The sequence below is a fragment of the Polypterus senegalus genome, chromosome 8 (assembly GCF_016835505.1).
Source record: "Polypterus senegalus isolate Bchr_013 chromosome 8, ASM1683550v1, whole genome shotgun sequence".
NCBI classification, from domain to species: domain Eukaryota; kingdom Metazoa; phylum Chordata; class Cladistia; order Polypteriformes; family Polypteridae; genus Polypterus; species Polypterus senegalus.
The window spans coordinates 124,538,025-124,563,194 of NC_053161.1; the positions used below are offsets into that span (position 1 = coordinate 124,538,025).

The 25,170-nt window shown below is 38.7% G+C and overlaps 1 protein-coding gene across 1 annotated transcript in view; it reads left to right on the forward strand.

Moving 5' to 3' along the window:
- The first annotated feature begins 14,797 nt into the window (after positions 1-14,797).
- Positions 14,798-25,170, forward strand: part of LOC120534274 — a 58,660-nt gene continuing 48,287 nt past the window's right edge. The window contains exons 1-3 of the mRNA XM_039761746.1: positions 14,798-15,037; positions 15,811-15,892; positions 17,805-17,939. Of these exons, the coding sequence (XP_039617680.1) occupies positions 15,851-15,892; positions 17,805-17,939 (177 nt within the window). The 5' untranslated portion in view covers positions 14,798-15,037; positions 15,811-15,850. The remainder of the gene's footprint in view (positions 15,038-15,810; positions 15,893-17,804; positions 17,940-25,170) is intronic.

The following is a 25,170-nucleotide window of genomic DNA, read 5'->3' on the forward strand; positions in this document are numbered from 1 at the left end:
TCCCTATGATATCTGCACACATTTTCTCTTGTGGCATTACTTTTGGGCATCCCCTTCCTTACCCATGAATTTCATACACAGCAGCTTTCCCTTGATCCAAGCAGTGAGAATGAGATCCTGTTCTTTTTTTGAATGTTGTCGCATTTCTAGCTTATTCACATATGCCTGGCCCCACTAACATGTCATTACAGGCCTCTTCCACTGGTGACTTTATGAACTACTGGTGTTCTTTCTGTATTATTGCAGGTTCATTGTTAATAGTGTACCACACAACAGGTGTATTTGTGCTACTGCTTATGTCTGTTTACTTGTGGTTTTGTATATATATTTTGCTCTTCCTTGTTTACAGTCATTCAGACCTTTCCTTTAGAACATTAGAACAATCTAGACGAGAACAGTCCATTCAGCCCAACAAAGCTCGCCAGTCCTATCCACTTGTTTCCTCCAAGAAAACATCAAGTGGAGTTTTGAAAGTCCCTAACGTCTTACTGTCTACCACACTACTTGGTAGCTTATTCCAAGTGTCTATCGTTATTTGTGTAAAGAAAAACTTCCTAATGTTTGTGCGAAATTTACCCTTAACAAGTTTCCAACTGTGTCCCCGTGTTCTTGATGAACTCATTTTAAAATACAAGTCTCGATCCACTGTACTAATTCCCTTCATAATTTTAAACACTTCAATCATGTCACCTCTTAATCTTCTTTTGCTTAAACTGTAAAGGCTAAGCTCTTTTAATCTTTCCTCATAATTCAACCCCTGTAGACCTGGAATCAGCCTAGTCGCTCTTCTCTGGAACTTTTCTAGTGCTGCTATGTCCTTTTTGTAGCCTGGAGACCAAAACTGCACACAGTACTCAAGATGAGGCCTCACCAGTGTATTATAGAGGTTGAGCATAACCTCCTTGGACTTGTACTCCACACACCGTGCTATATAACCTAACATTATGTTAGCCTTCTTAATGGCTTCTGAACACTGTTGGGAAGTTGATAGCTTAGAGTCCACTATGACTCCTAAATTCTTCTCATAAGGTGTACTCTTGATTTTCCAACCGCCCATTGTGTATTCAAACCTAATATTTTTATTTCCTATGTGTAATACTTTAAATTTACTGACATTAAATTTCATCTGCCACTAATCTGCCCAAGCCTGTGTGCTATCCAAGTCCTTCTGTAATGGTATAACGGATTCCAAATTATCTGCTAATCCACCTATCTTGGTATCATCTGCAAACTTAACCAGCTTGTTACTTATATTCCTATCTAAATCATTTATATATATTAAAAATAGCAGCGGCCCTAGCACTGACCCCTGTGGAACACCACTCTTAACATCGGCCAGTTCTGATGAGGTTCCTCGCACCATCACCCTCTGCTTCCTGTGTCTGAGCCAATTCTGCACCCATCTAAAAACATCACCCTGAACTCCCACTTCTTTTAACTTGATGCCCAACCTCTCATGTGGCACCTTATCAAATGCTTTCTGAAATTCCAGATAAATAATATCATAAGCTCCACTTTGATCGTATGCTTTTGTTGCAACCTCATAGAATTCCAACATGTAAGTAAAACACGACCTCCCTCTTCTGAACCCATACTGACTGTTCAGAATAACTCCTGTCCTTGCCATGTGTTGCTCAATCTTATCCTTAATAATTCCTTCCATTCATTTTTCTGTGATACATGTTAAGCTTACTGGCCTATAGTTGCTTGGATCTGCCCTGTCACCCTTTTTATATAATGGGATGATATTTGCCATTTTCCAGTCCTTTGGAATCTCTCCAGTGCACAGTGACTTCCTAAAAATATGTGTCAAGGGTTTATATATGTACTCACTAGCCTCCTTAAGAACACGAGGATAAATATTATCTGGGCCTGGTGATTTGTTTGATTTCATCTTATTTAATCTGAGCAGCACTTCTCCCTCTACAATTTCCAAATCCCTCAGTACCTCCTTAGTAGGCGTGTTTACCTCTGAGAGGTTATCCATTTTCTCACTTTACTGCTAATATGAAGCCTACACTCACATTAGCTGCATTCATAGGTTCACAGCATTCCAGCGAATTAATGTGGTTCAGGTAGGGAGGTTGGCAGCCTTCACATAGCAGATAATAGGCAATTGATATTTTTCTTTTTTTAACTGATATTTAGTCAATGTAAACAACAAATCTAATATATAAAGCAGAGTCGATTTATGTATGTGTGTATGTACGTGTTTGTTTGTCCGCCATACAAATCTGTACCAGGCGTCCAATTGGCACCAAACTGGGGATGAGGCTCCTTTGTGACCAGGAGGAGGTCATGGGTTTGGTTGGGAAAAATGTTCGTGGTGAAGCACAGGGCACCTTTTCACTGACACAACGTTCGGCACACGCGTTGTAACAGACGTTCACGGCGGTGCCATCTAGCAGCACGTTTGGTCCCTGTGCATCGCTCTTTACCCATGTTTTTTTAAATTGCCAAGAGATGGCGCAAGTGTCCAAGTATGAGAAGGCCGACTGCTTTGATCGGGTGAAGGTGAACTGCCATATGGATGCAAAACGTGAATGACCCAATGCGCGTGACCAGCTGACACACCCGCGTTTCCGCGGGTAACACTCCCACACGCACTGATAGTGCTGTATTTCATTTGCCAACGTCCATTATATGCAAGCACTTTTCAACAGAGACTCGCCTTAAAAAGACAGCATCCTTCCCCCACCATTTTGCCCAGATGCAGCAGCAGTTGTATGTCACTTCTCTCTGTAGTTACCATCGCCAACGTCCGTTAGATGGCAGCACAGTTCAACACAGATGCTCCTTAAAAACAGCCCACACCTCCCTGCCATTTTTCCCAGTATGGTTTCAGTGCTACTCTTTCTCACTGGCTTTCTGTATTTGTGGTGCTATTTGCTCGCTTTCCAACTCACAGTACGATTTCAGTGTTGCTCTTTCATCTCACTATGGTACTTATTCAGTACGTAATACCATGTAACACATTATAATTGTCCTGCTTTTCGCTAATATACCCATGCCACCGAAAAAAGATGTAGAATTGGAAGGTCCACTTCAGATGCCAGAAGAAAGTCTTTCAAGGGTGTCTAAAACGCCACAGCAGACAGAATCCAGAGTGGAGCAACTTACAATAAAATGTGAATCAGAAAACTATTTGTTCCGTTTCTATTTTCTGTTTCTTTCATTTGGGAAATTCACCGGTTATACATTCCCGGGCAACGGCGGGTACTCCTGCTAGTTACTTATATTTCCAAAATTAGCAGTTTAGTGCTTTACTGTCCAGCCTCTGCTAGGCCATACGGCCTGATATAGCTTTTATATACAGTACATATCTAAAAATTATAACATCGGGGGTATTGTGGGCACAAACACAATTAAACATGAGCGATAAAAGTTACTCCATTTGGTCTATAATGAGAAATGCTTCTCTGATGGCAGGGGAAGTCATATCTCTTAGCTAATATTAGCTGTAATCCATATCACATTTTACTCTGCTTCCCTGTCTCTTTCTACACCAGCTAAGGCCTTTCTACCTACTGTTCACAGAAACTGATTGTCTGTGCCACTGTAAGTCACTCATATTGACTTGAGCTAACACTACATTCCTGATATCAGGACTGCCTTTACTATAAAGAAACTGGAGATTTGTTCTGCTGTCTACTATCATGCGCCACTAGGAGCATAGCTTCCCAAAATGACTCTAAGTAAGGCTTAAAATACACTGTATGCACAAAAAAACCCAAAAAACATAAGACAGTAAATTATGGAACCCCTGTTGTCTCAAGCAATTAAAAAAAATCAGAGTTACCTAACTTGTTTGAGTGAATTATTTTTGTTTTTTCTCTGACTCTTATTTCGGTAGTACAAAGCCCCATTCCGTATTAATTTGTTTGAACAGATCATTATTATTTTTCCACCTTGTACTCCAGTTATTATTATGGAACCCTGTATAGTTTTCTTGGCATACAACTCAGTGAACCGTAAGTGAACTATAAGGTGTTTGTTAACATCAGTGAACCAGAAGAGGAACTAGTTGGAAGATCACTGCAGTTGAAACAGTTCTTTTGAGGATTCCTGAAACAAGTTTTAAACACAAGAGAAGTCACGAGAATGGATGGAATTTTGTACGAGAACATGATATTCCAGAATCAGTGGTGAAAATGTAAAATAGAAGAAAAGGTTTAAAATCTAGTCGAGAATGGCAATGAACAGTGTAGAACAGACTAAAACTATTTGCTGGGTATACTCTTCTGGTTCCAGTTCACTAAACTGCATACCAGAAAAAATAAATAGCAACTGAAGTAAGAAAAAAGTAAACAAATAATGCATTCAAACAAATTGCGTAATTTGTTTGTGTAAGTTACTAAATCTTTCAAACGAGTTACTAATTCGTTTGAACGAATTACAAACTGTTTTTTTTTTGCCTAAAACCTACTGGGCTCCATAGCAAATAGCAAATTTGCAGCCCATTATGTAGCTGCCTCCTTTTAAAGAATGTTGCATTAGATTAATGTAAACAGCCAAAATGTCTCTGTCTGCAATAAGTCAGCCCTTTTCTCTTTTTCTTTTCAGCTGTCTGTTACAAGCTCCTGAGCAGTGTGACATTTATCTTGCCACCGACAAAGTCTTGGATGAACTTCTGCTTTGTGTGACAGGGCATCTCATCTTCTGTTTTTCTCTGGTGTCCAGACCCCTGATCTTTCAGCCCCAGATATACACAAACAATAATGTCAAGCCCCTGATCTTCTTGCCTATCATGCACCATTCATATTCCCTTTCCACAATAAATCAGTTCTTTTCCAGGTTCTTTCTTGTTTATATAATTTTAACAAATTATTGTGTTTTTACTAATAGTAGCTTGATGGGGCAATTATTTCAGTTGCTACTCTCCTTTCAAATGGTAATACTGGCACATATTGTTATTACATTATATTATTTACATATTATATTACATAATATTAGTCATCTTGTATTAACTGATATTTTTCAGTTGCTAATTACTGGATACTATTCTACTGGATATTTCAAAAATGTTATATTTAAGAAAATTAAACAATTAGTCACAGACCTTCCACCATTAGCACACATTAGTCGATGCCATTTTCACATCACTTGAGCTGCAATCTGTTGTGTATGAGAACTACTGAGTCACCACAAGCCTCTTTGTGCTATGTTTAACTCCACTGTAAATTGCTGTTAAAAAGCACATATTTAATGGAGTCTACTAACCCATGTAATTACATTCTATTATCACTATTACTTTTGAATATCATTCATTGTTTCAAATCTATTTAATAAACAAAAGTGTAATGACTCTTGGATGGAATAAATAAGAAATGTGAAATGCTCTAACTTTCATATCAGTTAACTTAGCTTCTGAACACACCTGAATGTTATGCCATGTATACAGTATATTGTCTAACTTGTTAAATCTGTGTAATCTGGCTCACAGCTGCAAAATGCCAGAACGTTTCCCTGTAGTACTGGCCACAATTCAAGTACTAAAAACAGGACAAAACACACTAACAAACCTACTTTACATAGGACAGTTTCTGTTCATCCCTCAACCCATTGATTCATTTTTAACATGGAGGTCCCAATATAAACAGCAAAAGAGATCATTGTGTTACTAAGACATCCAATGGCTCATGCTACGCATAATTAAATAATATAAGACACTTTTCCTCCTATGTTTTACAGGAACAATGCACCTTTTTAATGTAACTTCATAATGCTTTTGTAAAACTTCTAGCTCATTAAGTGTGTAGAAAAGGATCACGGGTGGTAGGAAAAGATACCAGTGTTGCTGCATAAAGAAAAAGGCAGTGCAAAAAGAGTGGTATTTGGGAGGACAACACAAAAATGGGCGTCTTGGCAATATCTTTGTCCTCAGTTTCAGACTGAATTATGGAGACTGGCTAAAGAAAAGATGGTTCAAACTGTTTTTATACAGTCTTAGTGACTTAGTGACAGTTCATATGAGAAGAATTCCCATTGTCATTAAGCAGCCTTAGAAATGTATCGGTAAATGGATGAATAATCAACAGAACATGCTGACCAGAACAAGTGGAACTGTTGCTGCTGTTGTCTTCCTTGTCTTGACCTAGATGGTTAGAACTTTGTCTTGCTGAATGGCTATCCAATTTCTTCAAAAGCCAATATGGAACCCAGTGGTGGTTGAGTGGCATACAATATTTCATATGCATACTAATTACATTTTTCATATTTTCACCCATTTTACATCACCTATATTTATTCTAATAAATAATATGAAGACTACCCAGAACTAAAATGAGGTCCTGCACATCTACTCATATAATACAGCATTGTGTTACTAGTATACTGTATACAACACTGTATGCAAAGTATGTTCCATAAAAAAATGTGGCATAGTGCATTGTTATACAGAAAAAAACTAACTACTAACTCTAGAATTCCCATTTTTTTAAGATCCTACGCAGTACCCAATTTTTGTTTTGAATGTTTTAGAAGAAGCTACAATTTGCATTGTGTTTCCCTTCTTGTATACAGTACATGGCTGTCCTGCCCAAAAATAAATTCTTATGGATTAAACAGACATCTTACTTGGTCTGCTTTTTCCTGGTATTATTTTTTTGTTTATGTTGTTTTACTTCTCCCTAGTGAATCATATTTATTATAGGCAAACTTCTGCTAACATCTGCAGTTTGAACGTTTTTCTTGCTGCCTACTAACGAATGTTGGATGGGAGTTTTATGTTTACATCTCACAGAGATAACAGTCTTCTGTTATGGAAGGTAAACATTCATTTAAGCAAGGTCACAATAAGGCAGTGAAAGAAAATAAATCCAAGGAATCAAGGAGCTAGATGTTCTAGGTGCTACATTATTCACTATTTTAACACTGCAGATACCCAGAAGACCTGTAGTGTTAAGGGACTGTTGCTGTGCTGTAGCTGCAGTGTAACTTATTCCTATCACTATGAACTAAAGAACAACCCAGTGAAAGGCTCTTTATTTAGGGTTTTGAGAGCAAACACCATGAAAGTCTAACCTAGTTGGCAAAACTTTGTCATATGCTGTTGTGCATGAATGCCCTCTGTTTCCTTCAAAACAGGCATAATCATTTCACCACAGTCATCACACCATCAAACTCATCACATTTAAGATAATGTTATTCTACTCTATCAGCTGTATTCTGCAGTCACCATGATCCAGTGATGAGTCCAATAGGAGGCCATCTAGTGGCATTTTTCATGGCATTGTAAAGTCAACTTCCGGCGCCGCATCCGAGTGGCAGCCTTTCCAGCAGCTCCGTATATGACTTTATCTTTTTACCTTTTTATCTCTATTTTTCTCTATTTCACTGATCACTTCTACCACTTTCTGTTATGTGGAATTGCTCCCTGGACACTTTTTACTATTTGACATGGATTTTTACACTCTGAGAATCGCCTATTCAAGTAGTCAGCTTAAAGCACTGAGAAGAAATGCTTATGTCGGTGTGGTTCCTTATTTACCTGACGAGGTAAGAAGACGATATCGGGGCAGCCGAGCCGGTGCAAAGATAAAAGATAAGATTAAATCGAGACAACTTGAGAGAAAATGGCGTTATAAACCGTCTGTGCCTTCTGTGATCCTGGGAAATGTAAACTCACTACCAAATAAGATCGACGAACTGGCTGTGCTGGTGAAAAATGTCAGAACTTACAGAGAATGCAGCTTGCTGTGTTTTAGTGAAACGTGGCTAACGTCTCTCATCCCAGATGCTAACGTGGAGCTACCCGGGTTTAGCACAGTTAGAGCGGACAGAGACGCAAGTACCTGTGGAAAGAAGAAAGGAGGAGGACTTGCTCTCTATGTCAATACAAAGTGGTGCAACTTGCTGCAGGGACATCGAACTGTTGGCCATAAGTCTGCTCCCCTATTACTTGCCCAGAGAGTTTGGACACGTGATTGCTGTTATTGTTTACATCCCCCCTCAAGCGAACGAGGAGATGGCGAGTGACATCATCCATTCCGCAGTTGCTAAGTTACAAACGCAGCACCCTGAGGCACTTGTGCTAATCGCTGGAGACTTTAACCATGTAACGCTGGACAAAACATTACCTGCCTTCTCCCAGTATGTGGATTGTAACACTCAGGGAAACAGGACTATCGACCTACTGTATGCAAACGTTAAAGACGCATACAGCGCCACCCCGCTGCCTGCGCTTGGGAAAGCAGATCATAACCTGGTTCATCTACCTACAACCACACGCTCATTCAGGAAGTGGTCCCCTGAGACAGAGCAGGCTCTGAGAGACTGCTTTGGAACTACAGACTGGGATATATTGCTTGGGTCACATAGTGAGAACATTGAAGAGGCTGTTGAATGCACAACTGATTACATCAACTTCTGTATGGACATTGTAGTTCCAGTAAGAACAGTATGCTGCTATGCTAACAACAAGCCATGGGTTACAAGTGACATCAAGGGCCTTTTGAACCAGAAGAAAAGGGCTTTTAAAGGTGGTGATCAGCATGAGCTCAAGCGCATGCAGAAGGAACTCCGAGTCCAGCTCAGGGCGGCGAAAGAGCAGTACAGGAGAAAGCTGGAGCAGAAGTTGCAGAACAACAGCATGAAGGAAGTGTGGGATGGGATGAAGATTATCACTGGCTGCAGCTCGAAGCGGGGTGCCGCCATCGAGACAGACGTGGAGAGCAAACCAAATGAACAACTTCTTTAATAGGTTTGATCACAGTAACCCACTCTCACCTCGAGTACTGCATCCTCCAACCATCCTTCTGCTGATACCAGCATAGGTGAGACATCCCCACCCACAATTACAGCAGCCCATGTGAGCAGAGAGCTGAAAAGACTTTGTGCCAGCAAAGCAGCGGGTCCAGATGGTGTATCGCCACGACTGCTGAAGGCATGTGCGTTGGAACTGGGGAGTCCTCTACAGCGCATCTTCAACCTGAGCCTGGAACAGGGGAGAGTCCCAAGGCTTTGGAAAACATCTTGTATCACCGCTGTCCCAAAGGTATCACGTCCTAGTGAGCTGAATGACTTCCGCCTGTTGCTCTGACGTCACATCTGATGAAGACCATGGAGCGGCTGCTGCTTCACCACCTGAGGCCACAGGTCCGCCACGCCTGACCCTCTGCAGTTCGCATACCAGGAGAAGGTGGGAGCGGAGGATGCCATCATCTATATGCTACACGATCCCTCTCCCACCTGGACAGAGGCAGTGGTGCTGTAAGAATTATGTTTTGGACTTCTCTAGCGCCTTCAACACCATCCAACCTCTGCTCCTTAGAGACAAGCTGACTGAGATGGGAGTAGACTCACACCTGGTGGCATGGATTGTGGACTATCTTACAGACAGACCTCAATATGTGCGTCTTGGGAACTGCAGGTCTGACATTGTGTTCAGCAATACAGGGCACCGCAGGGACTGTACTTTCTCGGTCCTGTTCAATCTATATACATCAGACTTCCAATATGACTCGGAGTCCTGCCACGTGCAAAAGTTCGCTGATGACACTGCTATTGTGGGCTGCATCAGGAGTGGGCAGGAGGAGGAGTACAGAAAGTTAATCAAAGACTTTGTTAAATGGTGCGACTCAAACCACTTACACCTTAACACCAGCAAGACCAAGGAGCTGGTGGTGGATTTTAGGAGGCCTAGGCCCCTCATGGACCCTGTGATCATCAGAGGTGACTGTGTGCAGAGGGTGCAGACCTTAAATATCTGGGAGTGCAGCTGGATGACAAATTGGACTGGACTGCCAATACTGATGCTCTATGTAAGAAAGGTCAGAGCAGACTATACTTTCTGAGAAGGTTGGCATCCTTCAACATCTGCAGTAAGATGCTGCAGATGTTCTACCAGACGGTTGTGGCGAGTGCCCTCTTCTACGCGTGGTGTGCTGGGGTGGCAGCATAAAGATGAAAGACGCCTCACACCTGGACAAACTTGTTAAGAAGGCAGGCTCTATTGTAGGAGTAAAGTTGGACAGTTTAACATCTGTGGCAGAGAGACGGGCATTAAGCAAACTCCTGTCAATCATGAATAATCCACTGCATCCACTAAACAGTGTCATCTCCAGGCAGAGGAGTAGCTTCAGTGACAGACTTTTGTCACTGTCCTGCTCCACTGACAGACTAAAGAGATCGTTCCTCCCCCACACTATGTGACTCTTCAATTCCACCCAGGGGAGTAAATGCTAACATTGATTTTATTTAAATTTTTTTCATTTTTATTACTATTTAATTTAATATTGTTTCTTTGTATCAGTATACTGCTGCTGGATTATGTGAATTTCCCCTTGGGATTAATAAAGTATCTATCTATCTATCTATCTATCTATCTATCTATCTATCTATCTATCTATCTATCTATCTATCTATCTATCTATCTATCTATCTATCTATCTATCTATCTATCTATCTATCTATCTATCTATCTATCTATCTATCTATCTATCTATCTATCTATCTATCTATCTATCTATCTATCTATCGACAGCATAAGCATTCCATTTTCACCATAATCTAGTGGCAATCTGACCTGTAGCGGCAGCTATAAATGGAAGAGACAATCAGACCTAATAATCGACATACATGCTGATATTCCATGTTGATTCACCTTCAAATTGGACTGTTGGGATCAACTCCCTTTTTTCAAATTATTATTTTTAACCCACCCTTCAAAACACAAAAGTATTTAATTAAATATTAATTGAAACCCCTTTTATCATTAGTGGTTAAATGTAAAATGATACTGGTATAATTTCAATACTTTACAAAAAATGCAGTATGCAAATATAAATTATAATCAAAAGAAAGGCTGGCTTTTAAGCACTCATGGCTCCCTGTTTGTACTTCACTAACAGGGTTTGAGCAATAGTGTATCCCTCTTTTTACTTGCCTCACTGGAATAATTTAAATCTTCTCTATCCACACTTACTTGATGGCCAGATTTATCTTATTTATTTTCTCGCATCTGTAAACTTTCCTCTGTTTGCATGGCCTAGCTGCACAATGTATTAGTTTCACTGTTTGTTCTTAAAGTCTGCAAAATACTGTATATTAAAAACAATTATGATTAAAGAATATATTTGAATTCACTGTGATGAGCTTGTATAAAACACATTGGCAACAATATAAAATACTATGGCAATAAAAAGGAGCCCCTTAAACATTTTTAGATATCACTGTATTATAATAGGGAATTTAACATCAACTCACATTTACTGAATTCTCTATGTCCATTTTCACAGTAATGATAGACAGGATCTAATTGGATAGGACCCACCCATAGAACCCTCCTCCATTACAGGACAAACACTCACCCGAGGTCAACTTGGGGTCACTCCTCAACCTAACCTGGACATCTTTAGGATGTGGAAGGAATACTTAATAAAGCCTACATAATATAAACCAGTTCCTGTCTATCCATTATTTTTCATTCCCAGAGATGGCAAATAGCAAACCTTAGGACTTCTGTTCAGAATCCTATAACACATTTCACATAATTGAAGCAACTACCAAACTGACACTATAGCTTAACAAAGAAAACTAAACAGAAAAAAACCACAGGAAATAAAGAATGATAGAGGGACTGCTAATCTTAATCAGGCCCATTAAACAAACATTCTGGTGATCTGCCCTCATTAATGTTAGCAAAAATGTTATCAGGAATAAGTAGTGTAAATGAATAATTTCTTTTAACAGCTATAAAGAATACATGTTGGCTTCCTAGGACTCCAATTTGAGATTACTGAGACCATACCATTAGCTACATTCCTCTATGGGAGAGACAATGAGGAGAATTAGAATTAGTTCTTCAGTTATCAGCCCTTTTTATTTGCTACCATTTTTTAAAATTTCCCTTTATTAAGTAATAGTGTCAGTTGTGTACACTATCTGTTGGAGGGAAACATGAAATGCATTTTCTTAGCACACGACAGACACCTTTAACGATTATGTCAAGAATAATACTTGAGTGATGTCACAGATACTGCAGACTGCAGTCCCACCCTCTTAAATTAATTTCAATTAAAAGATGCGTCATCACTTAAACTGAAATGTTAGACTGATGCTCCACGATTTATCATGGACAGGCTCAGCTGATCAACATGTATCTAACAGTTTTTTTCATCATTGGTCAAAATTACAATGGAATACAATGTTCTGGATAGACAGCATTGGCTTTGGAGATCTTATTCATAGTCATCAGTTTGAAAAGGACTTCAGCTGCAAAGTATAGGCACAATATATTCTTCGGACTACAAACAAACTTAAAAAAAGACCTTTTAATTCAGTACAAAAAAATTAAATATGAATTGAGCAGTTTAGCTCAATTCTCAATAACCTTGTAAATTTGTCCCCCGTAAAACTTACACACCTGATTGAGGATCTGGGGTTGGGGTTATCCCGCAAAGCATCGCGTGCAACAAGGAAATGACACACAATTGAGGGATTTAGGGGATTGGAGACCCTTGCGAAGTAACGGGTGCCAGTGTGCCGCTAAGCAATGAAACATAGTTGATGAGCTTTTTCCTTCCATTAACACATGAACTGCAGTTCAAAAACAGATGCACCACACAGTTAAAATTGCTACACTATAGCCTGCAGGAGAGATGGGCTAAGTGTGTTGCATCTAATTCAGTCCCCCTCGTGAAAAATGTCAATCAAACTTCGAAATCAGTGAAGTTTAACAATCAGGGCTGGCACAGAAATCAATATTTGACTTCTCCGTTCTCTACGAATCACTGCATGGGCCTAATTCCGTTCTCTTAAAAAAAGTTGATTGCCATTATTAATGCTCCACCCCGGCAGCAAGGAACCCACGAGAACACACATTTCTGTGGTGTATAACCATATGTGGCAACTGTGTGTGCAAGGCTCGATTCTTTTCTTATCAAAGAACAGGGGCATTAACTAATAAATTACATACAAATTATGGTACACTGCAAGACACCGATTGCACGATAGAGTCGGACAACATACCTCACTCAATTTTGGCAAATCGTGGCACAGCTTTCCTCTTTTTTGCATCCCCTGAAATGCCATCTTACAACACCTGGACGTGCTGGCACCCCAGATTGGGAACCCCTGGAATACTGGGAGGACAAAAGGGTAAGGTAACCAAAAGACAAATGAACAAACAGTGAGATCTGAAACCACAATCATTTCATATCCAGACTGAAACACACTGCACCCTATATACTGTATATACTGTATTTCTATGTATAACTGAAACAATCTCTGAAACTGCAGAATGACAGCAGCAACAAAATTTTAACATTGGCCAAAGTGAGGTTCTAGATCAGTGAAAGGCAACCTTTTTCGAGTTGCGGCGCACTAATTCCAAAAATGTTCTTTCGCGGCGCACCTGACAGACTGCCCATAAATAAAGTCGTGACGACACAATCTATGGACAATCGCCAATAAAAACAGTTAATTTTACAAGTTTGAAAGATATTTTATTAATAAAGGAATCAAAGGATAAATCTTAAATTTAAGTAATGTAATCGTTGAGATTGTTTTTCAGCACATATGGGATTGATGCGAGGATCAATTTTCGAAAGGCAGACACGCATTTCCTTGTCGATCATTTGAAGTCTCTCGCGTTTCTTAGACTTCATTTCCGTAAGTGTTCCGTTATCTGTTTTTCCAACATAAAATATTTATTTTTAAACATTATCTTTTTAATCAAGCAAAAGTTCAAAAACACTAGCAATTTTAAATATTTTACAAAAGTTTTCGCGCGCCTCTAGAAAATTCCACGGCACTCACCGGTTACCCGACAATGTGCTACATGAAATTGTAAGGCATATGAATAAGTGGGTTTAGAAAATGAATGAAATGATTCAGTCCCTTTAACATGATACCAGAATCAATGTCTTCCATATTATTAGAACAATCTAGAAGAGAACAGGTCATTCAGCCCAACAAACATTGCTAGTAATATCCATAAAATTCTTCTAAAATAACACCAAGTCTAGTTTCGGAAGTTGCTAACGTCCTACTATCTACCACACTACTTGGTAGCTTATCCCATGTGTCTATGATTCTCTGTGATGATAAACTTCCTAATGTCTGTGAGAAATGTACGCTTAAAAAGTTTCCAACTGTGTCCCCATGTTCTTGATGAACTCATTCTAAAGTAACAGTCTTGATCGACTGTACTAACTCTCTTCATAACTTCAAACACTTCAATTATATCTTCTTTTGCTTAAAATGTTACACTACACTAATCAATTGTTTAATTTGAGGTTACACTGCATGCTCTTGATATATGATAACAAAACGTCACCAGGACTTATGCAGACAGCACTGGGCTCAAGGCAGGAAACAACCCTGGACAGGAAGCCAGTCAAGTCAGCACACCCACACGCAAAATCACCAGTCGGCCTTACCTGCCTAAAATCAACACATAAACAAGTCACTCGTCGATTTTGCACTTCAGCTTTACTACATACTGTATGCATGTTTATTATAAGGTCACTGCACAGAATAAAGCTCGCTTCGCAAGACTTTGTGCACGCTCTTGTTAACAAACTGCTACCAAAAGTTTGCTCGCAACGACGCACGAACACTCGCCCTCTCCTTGCCACATTAACGAAGGCCAAGAGAAAGTCAAAAAAGTGCAAGGCGGCAAAAAATGACAAATCTCTTGTCCTTCCAGTCGGCCTCCCCCGCTTAGCGAAGTCCGCTGGAGTGGCAGCCCTCGTCTGCGTCGTCATAGCAACCTCCTCTCAGTCCAACAAAGGCTAAGAGCAGCAGTGGCTGGCCAGAAGAAACTGGGGAGAACGCAGAGAGAAGAGAGCAACGAGCGAGCGACAGAGTGACGAAGGAGAGACAGGACTTCACTTACTCTGGAAGAAAGAGGGCGAAGTGCGAAGCAGAAAACCACACTCACGCCTCCGTCACAACCAGCAAGAATCTCGGCGAACAGCAGGCGCCTGTCGCGTGGCCGCGCGACGACGAGCGCGCTATTTTAAAAACAAAAAACACGCGAGCTTTGATTGGGTGCGCAACTTGGAGCTGCGACGAAAGCCGAAAGTTAACTCGGGTGAGTGCGACAACAGAGAACACCTCCAAAACTCGGGCACTTCACACACTCGAAAGACTGACCTGTATGGCCCGGACGTATGATAGGATAGGCAAGGATAATATGCAATAGATAGAGTGAGTGAGCAAAGAAAACGACGACAAAGCCTTCATTTTTACGCGCTTGGCCGCTTTCACATTCAGCATTCTAGGGAACAATAACGCGCCTCGGGGGATTTGACAACTTGTCACCTGATTTGGGCACTGCACAGAACCCAGTTTAGTTGACTAGTGCTGAAATCATGTAATCTAAAATATTAGTTTAAACCAGTTTAAAATTGGACTTTACGAATTATAAAAATATTAATGACATCACTACTTTTAAAAGTATCTAGGGTCCTTGGGAAGTATTGTGTTCTGCTGATGATGGATAATTATGGATTGGTGACTTTAAATCAATTGGGTGAATAATTATTTGGATTATGTCTTTTTTTATGTTATTTTGGACTTTACCTGTGATGAAGTGAAATTGAAATTCTATCTACCTATGTACCTACCATAAGTTAGCATGCAAGGAAACTACATGGTCACCTGGTTTTTAAAGATGAGAAGTCTAAGAACACAACATAGTAATTAACATAAAGATTAACTACCTCCAGAATAATTTTCATTATTTATAAGACAGTAAATCTCACACAGTCATATAAATTGAGATTGATGTGGGGTTAGCAACAATGACTTTTGCCTTCACTAGCTTGCCTAGTGTAACACTGTTCAATTTGTGGCTTTTCTTAGGAGCGGACATTGTGCTAGTGGAGTGAGATCTTACTGTCACATGGACAAAAGCATTCTACTATTCCTTTTAGGCTGTTTCCAGGTAAGATGTGTTTCTTTCATTTTTTGAATGAACAAAAAGCAATATAAAGGCTTGTTTCATTACTATCTACTGTACTTCAGAATTTACTGTTGTCAGTTAAAAACACCATCTGAAGGATGTGTCTACTTTACATGATGGTTATTTAACACATTAAAAAATTATCCATCCATTATCCAACCCGCTACAGGGTCACGGGGGTCTGCTGGAGTCAATCCCGGCCAACACAGGGCGCAAGGCAGGAACAAATCCCAGGCAGGGTGCCAGCCCACGGCAGGACACACACACACACTAGGGGCAATTTTCGAATCGCCAGTGCACCAAACCTGCATGTCTTTGGACTGTGGGAGGAAACTGGGGCACCTGGAGGAAACCCACACAAACACGGAGAGAACATGCAAACTCAAAATACTAAAACAATTTAGAATAAGGAAGAGTACTGAGATAGAAGTAGTGGTCATGGTGACAGGCATGCTTAAAACTCCATGAAGAGTTTAATGTAAAAAAATAGATACATTCACACATACTAAGAAATACATTCAATTACAGGGACCCCTTGTTTGAGGGCTGTCTTTTGTTTGTCACCTTATGAAGCGTATGTGGCCCATCCATCATCTCACCCCAATTTTTCCAATGTGAGGATGAGGGAATAATAATAATAAAATAACAACATAATATTTTCAAATCTCCTTAATCCGGTTTGCGGTTACAGGGGGCAGAGTCTCTCATGGCAGCTCTGGCTGAAAGTCAGGAAGCAGTATATCACAGGGCCCACTCATTGACACCTCCACCGGACCAATTTGGATTTGTCAATGAACCACACTCACACATCTTTAGGGATGTAGGAGGAACACTGAAGTATCGAGAGGACAATTTATGCATATGCCAGGAAAACACTACAAATGTTTACTCTTTTAGAAATGCTTAATGTGCCACGTCTCAAAGCATACATCCTCTAAAGCTAGTTTAACAAACACAGCAGTGACTTGAGTTTTTTAAAGTGGTCTCCACCGTCCCCAGATCACCTCTGGAATGAGGTGAAATGAGATCTTCACAGCATGAATGTGTGGCCAAAATTTCTGAAGTAACAGTGTAATGCCATTCAGTTGGCATGAAGAGTTTTTGGCCTTTCCCTGTGATGGATTGGCATCCTACTCAGGACTAAAATCATTGAAGAATGTTTCCAGCACCTCTTGAATGAATGCCTTGAAGGATTCAGACTGTTCTAGAGGCAAAAAGGGGATACCACCTGCGACTAGAGGGGCACATCAGTTACCGTGGCCAATGAGGGTGTAGTTGTACAAATTTTATTGATTCAGATGAACGCTTAGAAACCTAGAATTTGGCTAAAGGAATAGAATTGGCATTGAAGAAGTTTATGTCATAAAACCAGATGTGGCTTTTGCAAACTATCAAAATTCTCTTAAATTGTAATGATTATGTAGATTGATTTCAGATAAACATTAGCTTTGTGATTACTACAATATATTACAAAAAAGAATGATTTAAAAGATGAAACTTTAAATATCAAGATCAGGTATTCCTTATGAAAGACTCTTGTCTATACAGTGTATATTTTTTTCTTATGCTATCCTTTGCCTTACCACTTTCAAAATGACAGCATATACCAGTATATTATTAACATTTCCAATAACCACTGTGATTTTTAATACATTGTCCTATACTCTTTCTAAGAAGTTTATAACTGTTACATTCAGCAATTTTCAAGATGTAGCCATGTAGCTGTTTATTTTATAAGAAAGCCTGATAAATTCATAATATTTGAACATTTTAAAGTTGTAAACGTGACACTAAAAATTCACCTTCCCACTTAACTGTAATTTGGAACAGAAAGTAACCCTTTTTGTTTTGTCTGTTGGTAGAGTATAGCACATTAACATCAAAGTTCTTTCAGGTTACACATTTGCAGAAGTGTCCAAGGACAGCAAACCATGTGGAGCTTCTTGTGGAGTGGAGTGATTTTCCAAAGTGGGGGAAAGCACAGTGTTACTTAGTTGATTATCATCTTTTGAAAAATGTCAGCAACATGGTAAGAGATTAAACTTTATGTGCTTGCTGTATGCATAATGTTTATTTTTTGTAATTTCTAAGAATGACTTTGTTAATTACTTACTTACTACACTAGGCAGTGATTTTTGTGCATTGTGTACCCATCTTCCTGCACCTTTCAGTAGTTTTATTAAAAGTTATTGTAACTCATGTCAGCAGGAAAAAATATCACTGAATGGTTAACAGCAACAATAAACAGGTGATCGAAACCTTTATTATCTGCTTTAGGAATAACCAGGCTTTTTATCATAATGGAAAGTGACCAAAAATGGATAGTTTAATGTGTTCAGTGTTGTTACTGGGAATGGTTTCATCCAGTGTGGGTAACCAAGGCCAGATTAAGACAGTCACAGGGCCCTGGGTGACTCTTTAAAACAGAGTTAATCATAATTTAAACAAAGCAGTGTGCACCTGGCCATTTAATGCAGCATGGTAATTCACACTAATATTGGTGCACAGACACTCGATCGCTTCAACATCTAGTAGAATGGGTTCCCCCCTAATGATTTGAGCCCACAGACACTCGATTGTTTCATCAAGGCAGGGAGCCCCCTTAGTGATTTCAGTCCGCAGACACTTGATAGTTTTATCAAGTGTGGGGGGTGTAGAAATTGGGCCCTCCTTCGTGATTTGAGCCCACTGACAATCATTTCATCAATTGGTGATGTAAAAGTTACAAAAACACTCAGTACATAAAAGCTTGTTTAAAAAGACCTTTGATTTTTATTTTTAAAGCAGCAATTGAGGAAGACTTTCAAAGATATAAAGGCAAAGAGTTCCATAATCAGAGCACTGTACAACTAAAAGCTAAAACACCCAGTGACTTGCAGTTAGTGCGTGGGATAACAAATAATTCAACATCAGATGACTTTAAATTGCAACACGGTTAGTAGAATTTTAACATATTTGAAATATAGATAGAAATATTGCCTTGAAGATCCTTAAATATTAACAGAAGAATCTTTTAAGAGATCCAATCTTTAACAGGCAGCCAGTGCAAGGAAATCAATGAAGTGGTTACCTATTTTCCCAAATGTACCCCACACCTCTGTTTAACCTGCACATTTCATCTATTTCAGTAAAACAAACATGTACAACCTGCACACTTGTTTAACCCACACTTAATCTCTTTCAGTAAAAAAAAAAACCTGTGTAACCCACATGTTTGCACTCTTTTATTAAAAAAAATAAATATTTATAGCACCTAAAAATGTTAACCCACAAAAGATGACAGCCTGCATACAAATATTATTGCACCACCAGTAACTATTGCATTGCACACCGTAAAGGTTACTGAACAACAGCATTGTCTCATGCCAATGGCATTTTGTAATAAAGGGTTCATATTCATCCTGGAAAACCTGGAAAGTCATGAAAAATGAACAAGCTAAAATCCAGTACTGAAAAGTCCTTGAAATTGAAGAAAAAATGTAAATGGCACTTATAAGTCATGGAAAATATTAATGTAAGTTCCAATATTCACACACCATGAGATAATAAATCCAATATGTTGCTGATAAAACACTTCCATCTAGTACAAGCATGTGAAACTCACTACCATTGTTGGGCTGCTTCGACTGCCATATGTTTGTCAGCGGACCGCATTGTAACAAATACTATTATACTATTATACAAAGTTACTGTAGCTTTCTTTCCAATACTGAAAACTTTAAAAAATGTAACACTTAAAGTTTAAAGAAAAGCATTTTATTTCCATACAATTTCCGTACAACAGCGTACAATTAGAGTCTTAGCCTCTTAGCTAGGTCCTTATATTATTATATTATATTCATTGCTTATAAAGGAGTCTTACAGTATGATATCTATTTCTTTTGTCCTGACACTTGGCATCTCTTGTTAGTAACCAGTTTGTCAATATCAGGCTTGAAATCTTGTGCAGCTACAACTTTTATGATGGATTAAAGGTTCTCGACAGTAAGTCTTGAGCGATGCGCAGAGAAAGAATCGGTGGCCCCTTTGCTTGCCAATGTTAATATGGTATCTTATGCACGGCGGATGGCCACATCTATTGCAGACACTGCATAGCCGCCTCATGCTCATGACACGCTTCTATATGCGCGTGTCCATAACTTGAAAACCAAGTGGCGGCCATTGATATTCTCATTACGGCAGAACGTTATAATACAACATATAGCTTACTGCTCTGACTCTAGCGACTTTACATCTTGCTAGAAGAAGGGGCCTGAGTTGCCTCGAAAGCTTGCATATTGTAATCTTTTTAGTTAGCCAATAAAAGGTGTAATTTTGCTTGGGTTTTCTCTAGCGACATTAGTAAATACAGCGTACAAATTAACAAGAAACACAATGTTTTTTGGCCACATTGCCCTTAGCTGTGTCATTATTTTCTCTTTCTGTTTTATATTCAATATATATTGGCGTGGCAGCCCTGTGCAGGTGCACAGTTTGCACATGCCTAAGGCCGCGTCTGTTGCCTGCTGCCCGCTGCTGCAGCCTAGCACTTCAATTGTGACATTGCGGCTCATTAACTTTGGTCAAGGCTGGTGGCTATACTAGCAGATGACGTTTCCGGTATCATAATGCCATGGGAAAACACACTTTTGTCAGAAGGCAGAAGTAAGAAAAGTCAATAAGTAACTCCGAAGATGCAGAATGATTCAATCCCAAATGATAGTAATCATTTTGTTCAAATTTAGTGCCAACTAGGATCTGTCATGCAGGCCGCATGTTTGACATGCCTGATCTAGTATTAATATTACATTTACTGACATTGTACCTTTGCATACTAGTAAATGCATACAAACATTCAAACTGGTATAGATGTGTAGTAGTTGTTAGCCTACACATTGAATTGTTATTGCTGATTAAGCATTAAGTGGTCAAGTGGAGATGGCATTCATGTAGAATATAAAACAAGACACGTGCAACAAGTTATGAATAAGACTCCTTGTTTGTTGAACATGCTGAATCCAACCATGACTATATGCCTCCCTCACTGAAATTATTAAATAGCAATTATTCACACTTAGGTATTAACAATTTATCTGCATAAATTACATTAATGAGGAGAAAATACCACATATTGTTGCAAAGATTATTCAGTTCTTTCACTTATGAACTACTGACTCATGATGGCCTTAAATAAGAAAGATTGGAAGGGAAGAGGATGATTTTATGTGGAGGAATATTTTGGACAAAATTAAATATGAAAATAAATACCTTTATTGTGAAACATGAGAGTAAATAAAAACAAAGCAATATATAAATATAAACAATTAAATGCATCATGAAATATGTTTTTTGTTTTTATATTTATTGTTTAATTTATTTGTTTTAGTGACACTGCATGTGACATGAATGAAATATAGTGAATCATAGTCTGGTACAAACAATTATAGCTGCGTAAAAAAGCAAGTTTGTTTAATGACTACATGTAATGTGTTTTTGCAATCACAGATGATTTTATATGCCTTTATATATCTTTTATATGTAGACATATTGGAGTAAACCCTTGTATTGTGAACAATATACAGGATGAAAGGGTTGTATTAGCTGTTTTCTTCTTCTACATGACTGCAAAAAGACAGATAGCCATCCATAATGTCTATTTTATTCAAATTCACTGACCCCCTCCACTTTGAGAGGAGCCAGTTGAGGTGGTTTGGGCATTTGATATGGATGCCACTTGGATGTCTCCCTGGGGAAGTTTTACACACACCATCAGCAAGGATAAGACTCCAGGAAGACCCAGGGATCACTGTGAGGATAATCTATCAGATGGCCGAATAACGCCTTGGGATCCTACAGTATGAGCTGGCAAGTGTGGCTGGGGAAAGGGACTTATGGGCCTTACTGATGACAGTTTCAGATAATAGGTAGAAAATGAATGAATAGTTACATTTCTTTTTTTTTTCTAATTTGAACACAGGCATGTGTAAGGGCAAGGTGATACATATACACTGTCCATGGGCAATCAAGTCAGCCTTTGAGGTTTCCAACCATTTTCAGGACTTTTTGGAACTGGACGGTGGTTCTCATAACTCTGAGATGATAGAAAAGGATGAAAAGCCCCAACTGGTCACCTCAAAACCACTCCCAAAAGTCACACTCACTGACTCACTGACTCATCACTAATTCTCCAATTTCCTGTGTAGGTAGAAAGCTGAAATTTGGCAGGCTCATTCCTTACAGCTTACTTACAAAAGTTGGGCAGGTTTCATTTCGAAATTCTAAGCGTAATGGTCATAACTGGAACCTATTTTTTCTTCCATATACTATAATAGACTTCTGCTCGATGCCCGTGGGAGGTGAAAGCCTTGATAAAAGCATGGTTTTGTGCACACTGAAAAGCAAGCAAAATTAGATGCATTACAGAAAGCGGACTTTGTGGCTCTTACTGGGGATCATTGGACTTCCGTGACCGTTAGTAATTCTAATTACAAAATGTTCAATGATAACACTGTTTTAGCCTAATGTACAAAATAATTTTGGCTAAGGTTACTCAGAGTTTAAAGATTAAGTTGGTCAAATTACCTTTTATGTTTCTGACTTATTTTTTTAAGAAGAAAAACTGAAATTTATGTTGAAATTTTGGTTATTATTATTTAAAGACAATACCATTCTGAAAATGTACTTAAAGTACTTAAACTACCACTTTATTTTTAAGTCTGCCCAATTTTAGCCAGGGAATATATTTTTGTTTCTGTTTTGAATTGAAATGCAGTTTAAAAGCATTTTTTTTTCAGAAATTACAAGAGCTTGAGTTTACAATATTCATGTCCATATCTATTATTTGATTTTGTCGCCTACTAAAACCCTTTTAAATTAAAAAAAAACATTTGCGATTTGGGGCAAATTTTCATGTGTGATTACATACGATTAATCAAGATTAATTATTACACAGCCTCTAATTAATTGGATTAATTTTTTTAATCGAGTCCCACCCCTAATATATATATGTACATATATATATGTAGATTTGGATATATATGTGTATATACAGTATATATGTAGATATGTACAGTATATGAATGACCTCCAAAGAGCGCGGAGACGTTTGATCACAACAACAACAACATTTATTTATATAGCACATTTTCATACAAACAGTAGCTCAAAGTGCTTTACTTAATAAATAATAGAAAAATAAAAGACACAATAAGAAAAACAAAATAAATCAACATTAATTAACATCGAATAAGAGTAAGGTCAATGGCCAGGGGACAGAAAAACAAAAAACTCCAGACGGCTGGAGAAAAAATAAAATCTGTAGGGATTCCAGACCATGAGACTGCCCAGTCCCTCTGGGCATTCTACCTAACATAAATGAAACAGTCCTCTTTGGATTTAGGGTTCTCACGGAAGGACTTGATGATGATGGTCATGTAGACTTCTGCCTTTTAATCCATCCATCATTGTTGGAGCATCATGAAGCTTTGAGTAGGTGGAGGTGGCGCAGGCCACCACCACAAAGAAACCGGAAAAAGAAACAGAAAGAGAGTAGGGTCAGTACGATTTTAGAGCCACCATGAATAGTTATTATGAATTGAACATACAGAGTATCAGGATTAAGTTAAATTAAGTTAAATGAAGTTATAAAAAGCCATGTTAAAGTAATGTGTTTTCAGCAGTGTTTTAAAGTGCTCTACTGTATCAGCCTGGCAATTCCTATTGGCAGGCTATTCCAGATTTTAGGTGCATAGCAGCAGAAGGCCGCCTCACCACTTCTTTTAAGTTTTGTTCTTGGAATTCTAAGGAGACACTCATTTGAGGATCTGAGGTTACGATTTGGAATATAAGGTGTCAGACATTCCGATATATAAGATGGGCGAGATTATTTAAGGCTTTATAAACCATAAGCAGAATTTTAAAGTCAATCCTGAATGACACAGGTAACCAGTGTAGTGACATCAAAACTGGAGAAATGTGTTCAGATTTTCTTTTCCTAGTTAGGATTCTAGCAGCTGCATTCTGCACTAGTTGCAAACGATTTATGTCTTTTTTGGGTAGTCCTGAGAGGAGTGCGTTACAGTAATCTAGTCGACTGAAAACAAATGCGTGAACTAATTTCTCAGCATCTTTCAGTGATATAAGAGGTCTAACTTTACTTATGTTTCTTAAGTGAAAAATGCTGTCCTAGTGATCTGATTAATATCATTTAAAATTCAGATTACAGTCAACAATTACCCCTAAGCTTTTTACCTCCGTCTTGACTTTTAATCCTAATGTATCCAGTTTATTTCTAATAGCCTCATTGTATCCATTATTGCAATCACTAAGATTTCAGTTTTCTTTTATTTAACTTGAGAAAGTTACTATTCATCCATTCTGAGATACAAGTCAGACATTGTGTTAGTGAATCAAGAGAATCGGGTCATCAGGTGCTATTGATAAGTACAGCTGTGTGTCATCAGCATAGCTGTGGTAGCTCACGTTGTGCCCTGAGATAATCTGACCTAACGGAAGCATGTAGATTGAGAATAACAGCGGACCCAGGATAGAGCCTTGTGGAACACCATATCGGATATCATGTGTCTTGAGTTGTAATTACCACAACTAACAAAATATTTTCTCCCTGTCAGGTAGGATTCAAACCAATTTAAGACACTGCCAGAGAGGCCCACCCATTGACTAAGGCGATTTCTAAGAATATTGTGATCAATGGTGTCAAATGCAGCACTCAGATCTAAGAGGATGAGAACAGATAAATGGCCTCTGTCTGCATTCACCGCAAATCATTTACTACTTTAACGAGTGCAGTTTCTGTGCTGTGATTTGTTCTAAAACCCGACTGAAATTTATCAAGAATAGCATGTTTATTTAGGTGGTCATTTAACTGCATAATGACTGCCTTCTCCAGAACTTTACTTAAGGAAGGCAGGTTAGAGATGGGTCTAAAATTTTCAAGAGCTGAGGGGTCAAGATTATGTTTCTTAAGAAGGGGTTTAACTACAGCAGTCTTAAGACAGTCTGGGAAGACCCCCGTATCTAATGACGAATTTACTATGTCCAGAACATTATCAATTAGCACGCCTGATACTTCTTTGAAAAACCTTGTTGGTATTGGGTCAAGGACGCAGGTGGAGGGTTTTAATTGAGATATTATTTTTTGTAAATCAGGTAAATCTATCCTAGTGAAAGAGTTTAATTTGTTTATAACAGGATGCTGGGGTTTAGGAGGATCCTTAGTGTTGGAGGGATATACTATGTTATTTCTAATATCATTAATTTTT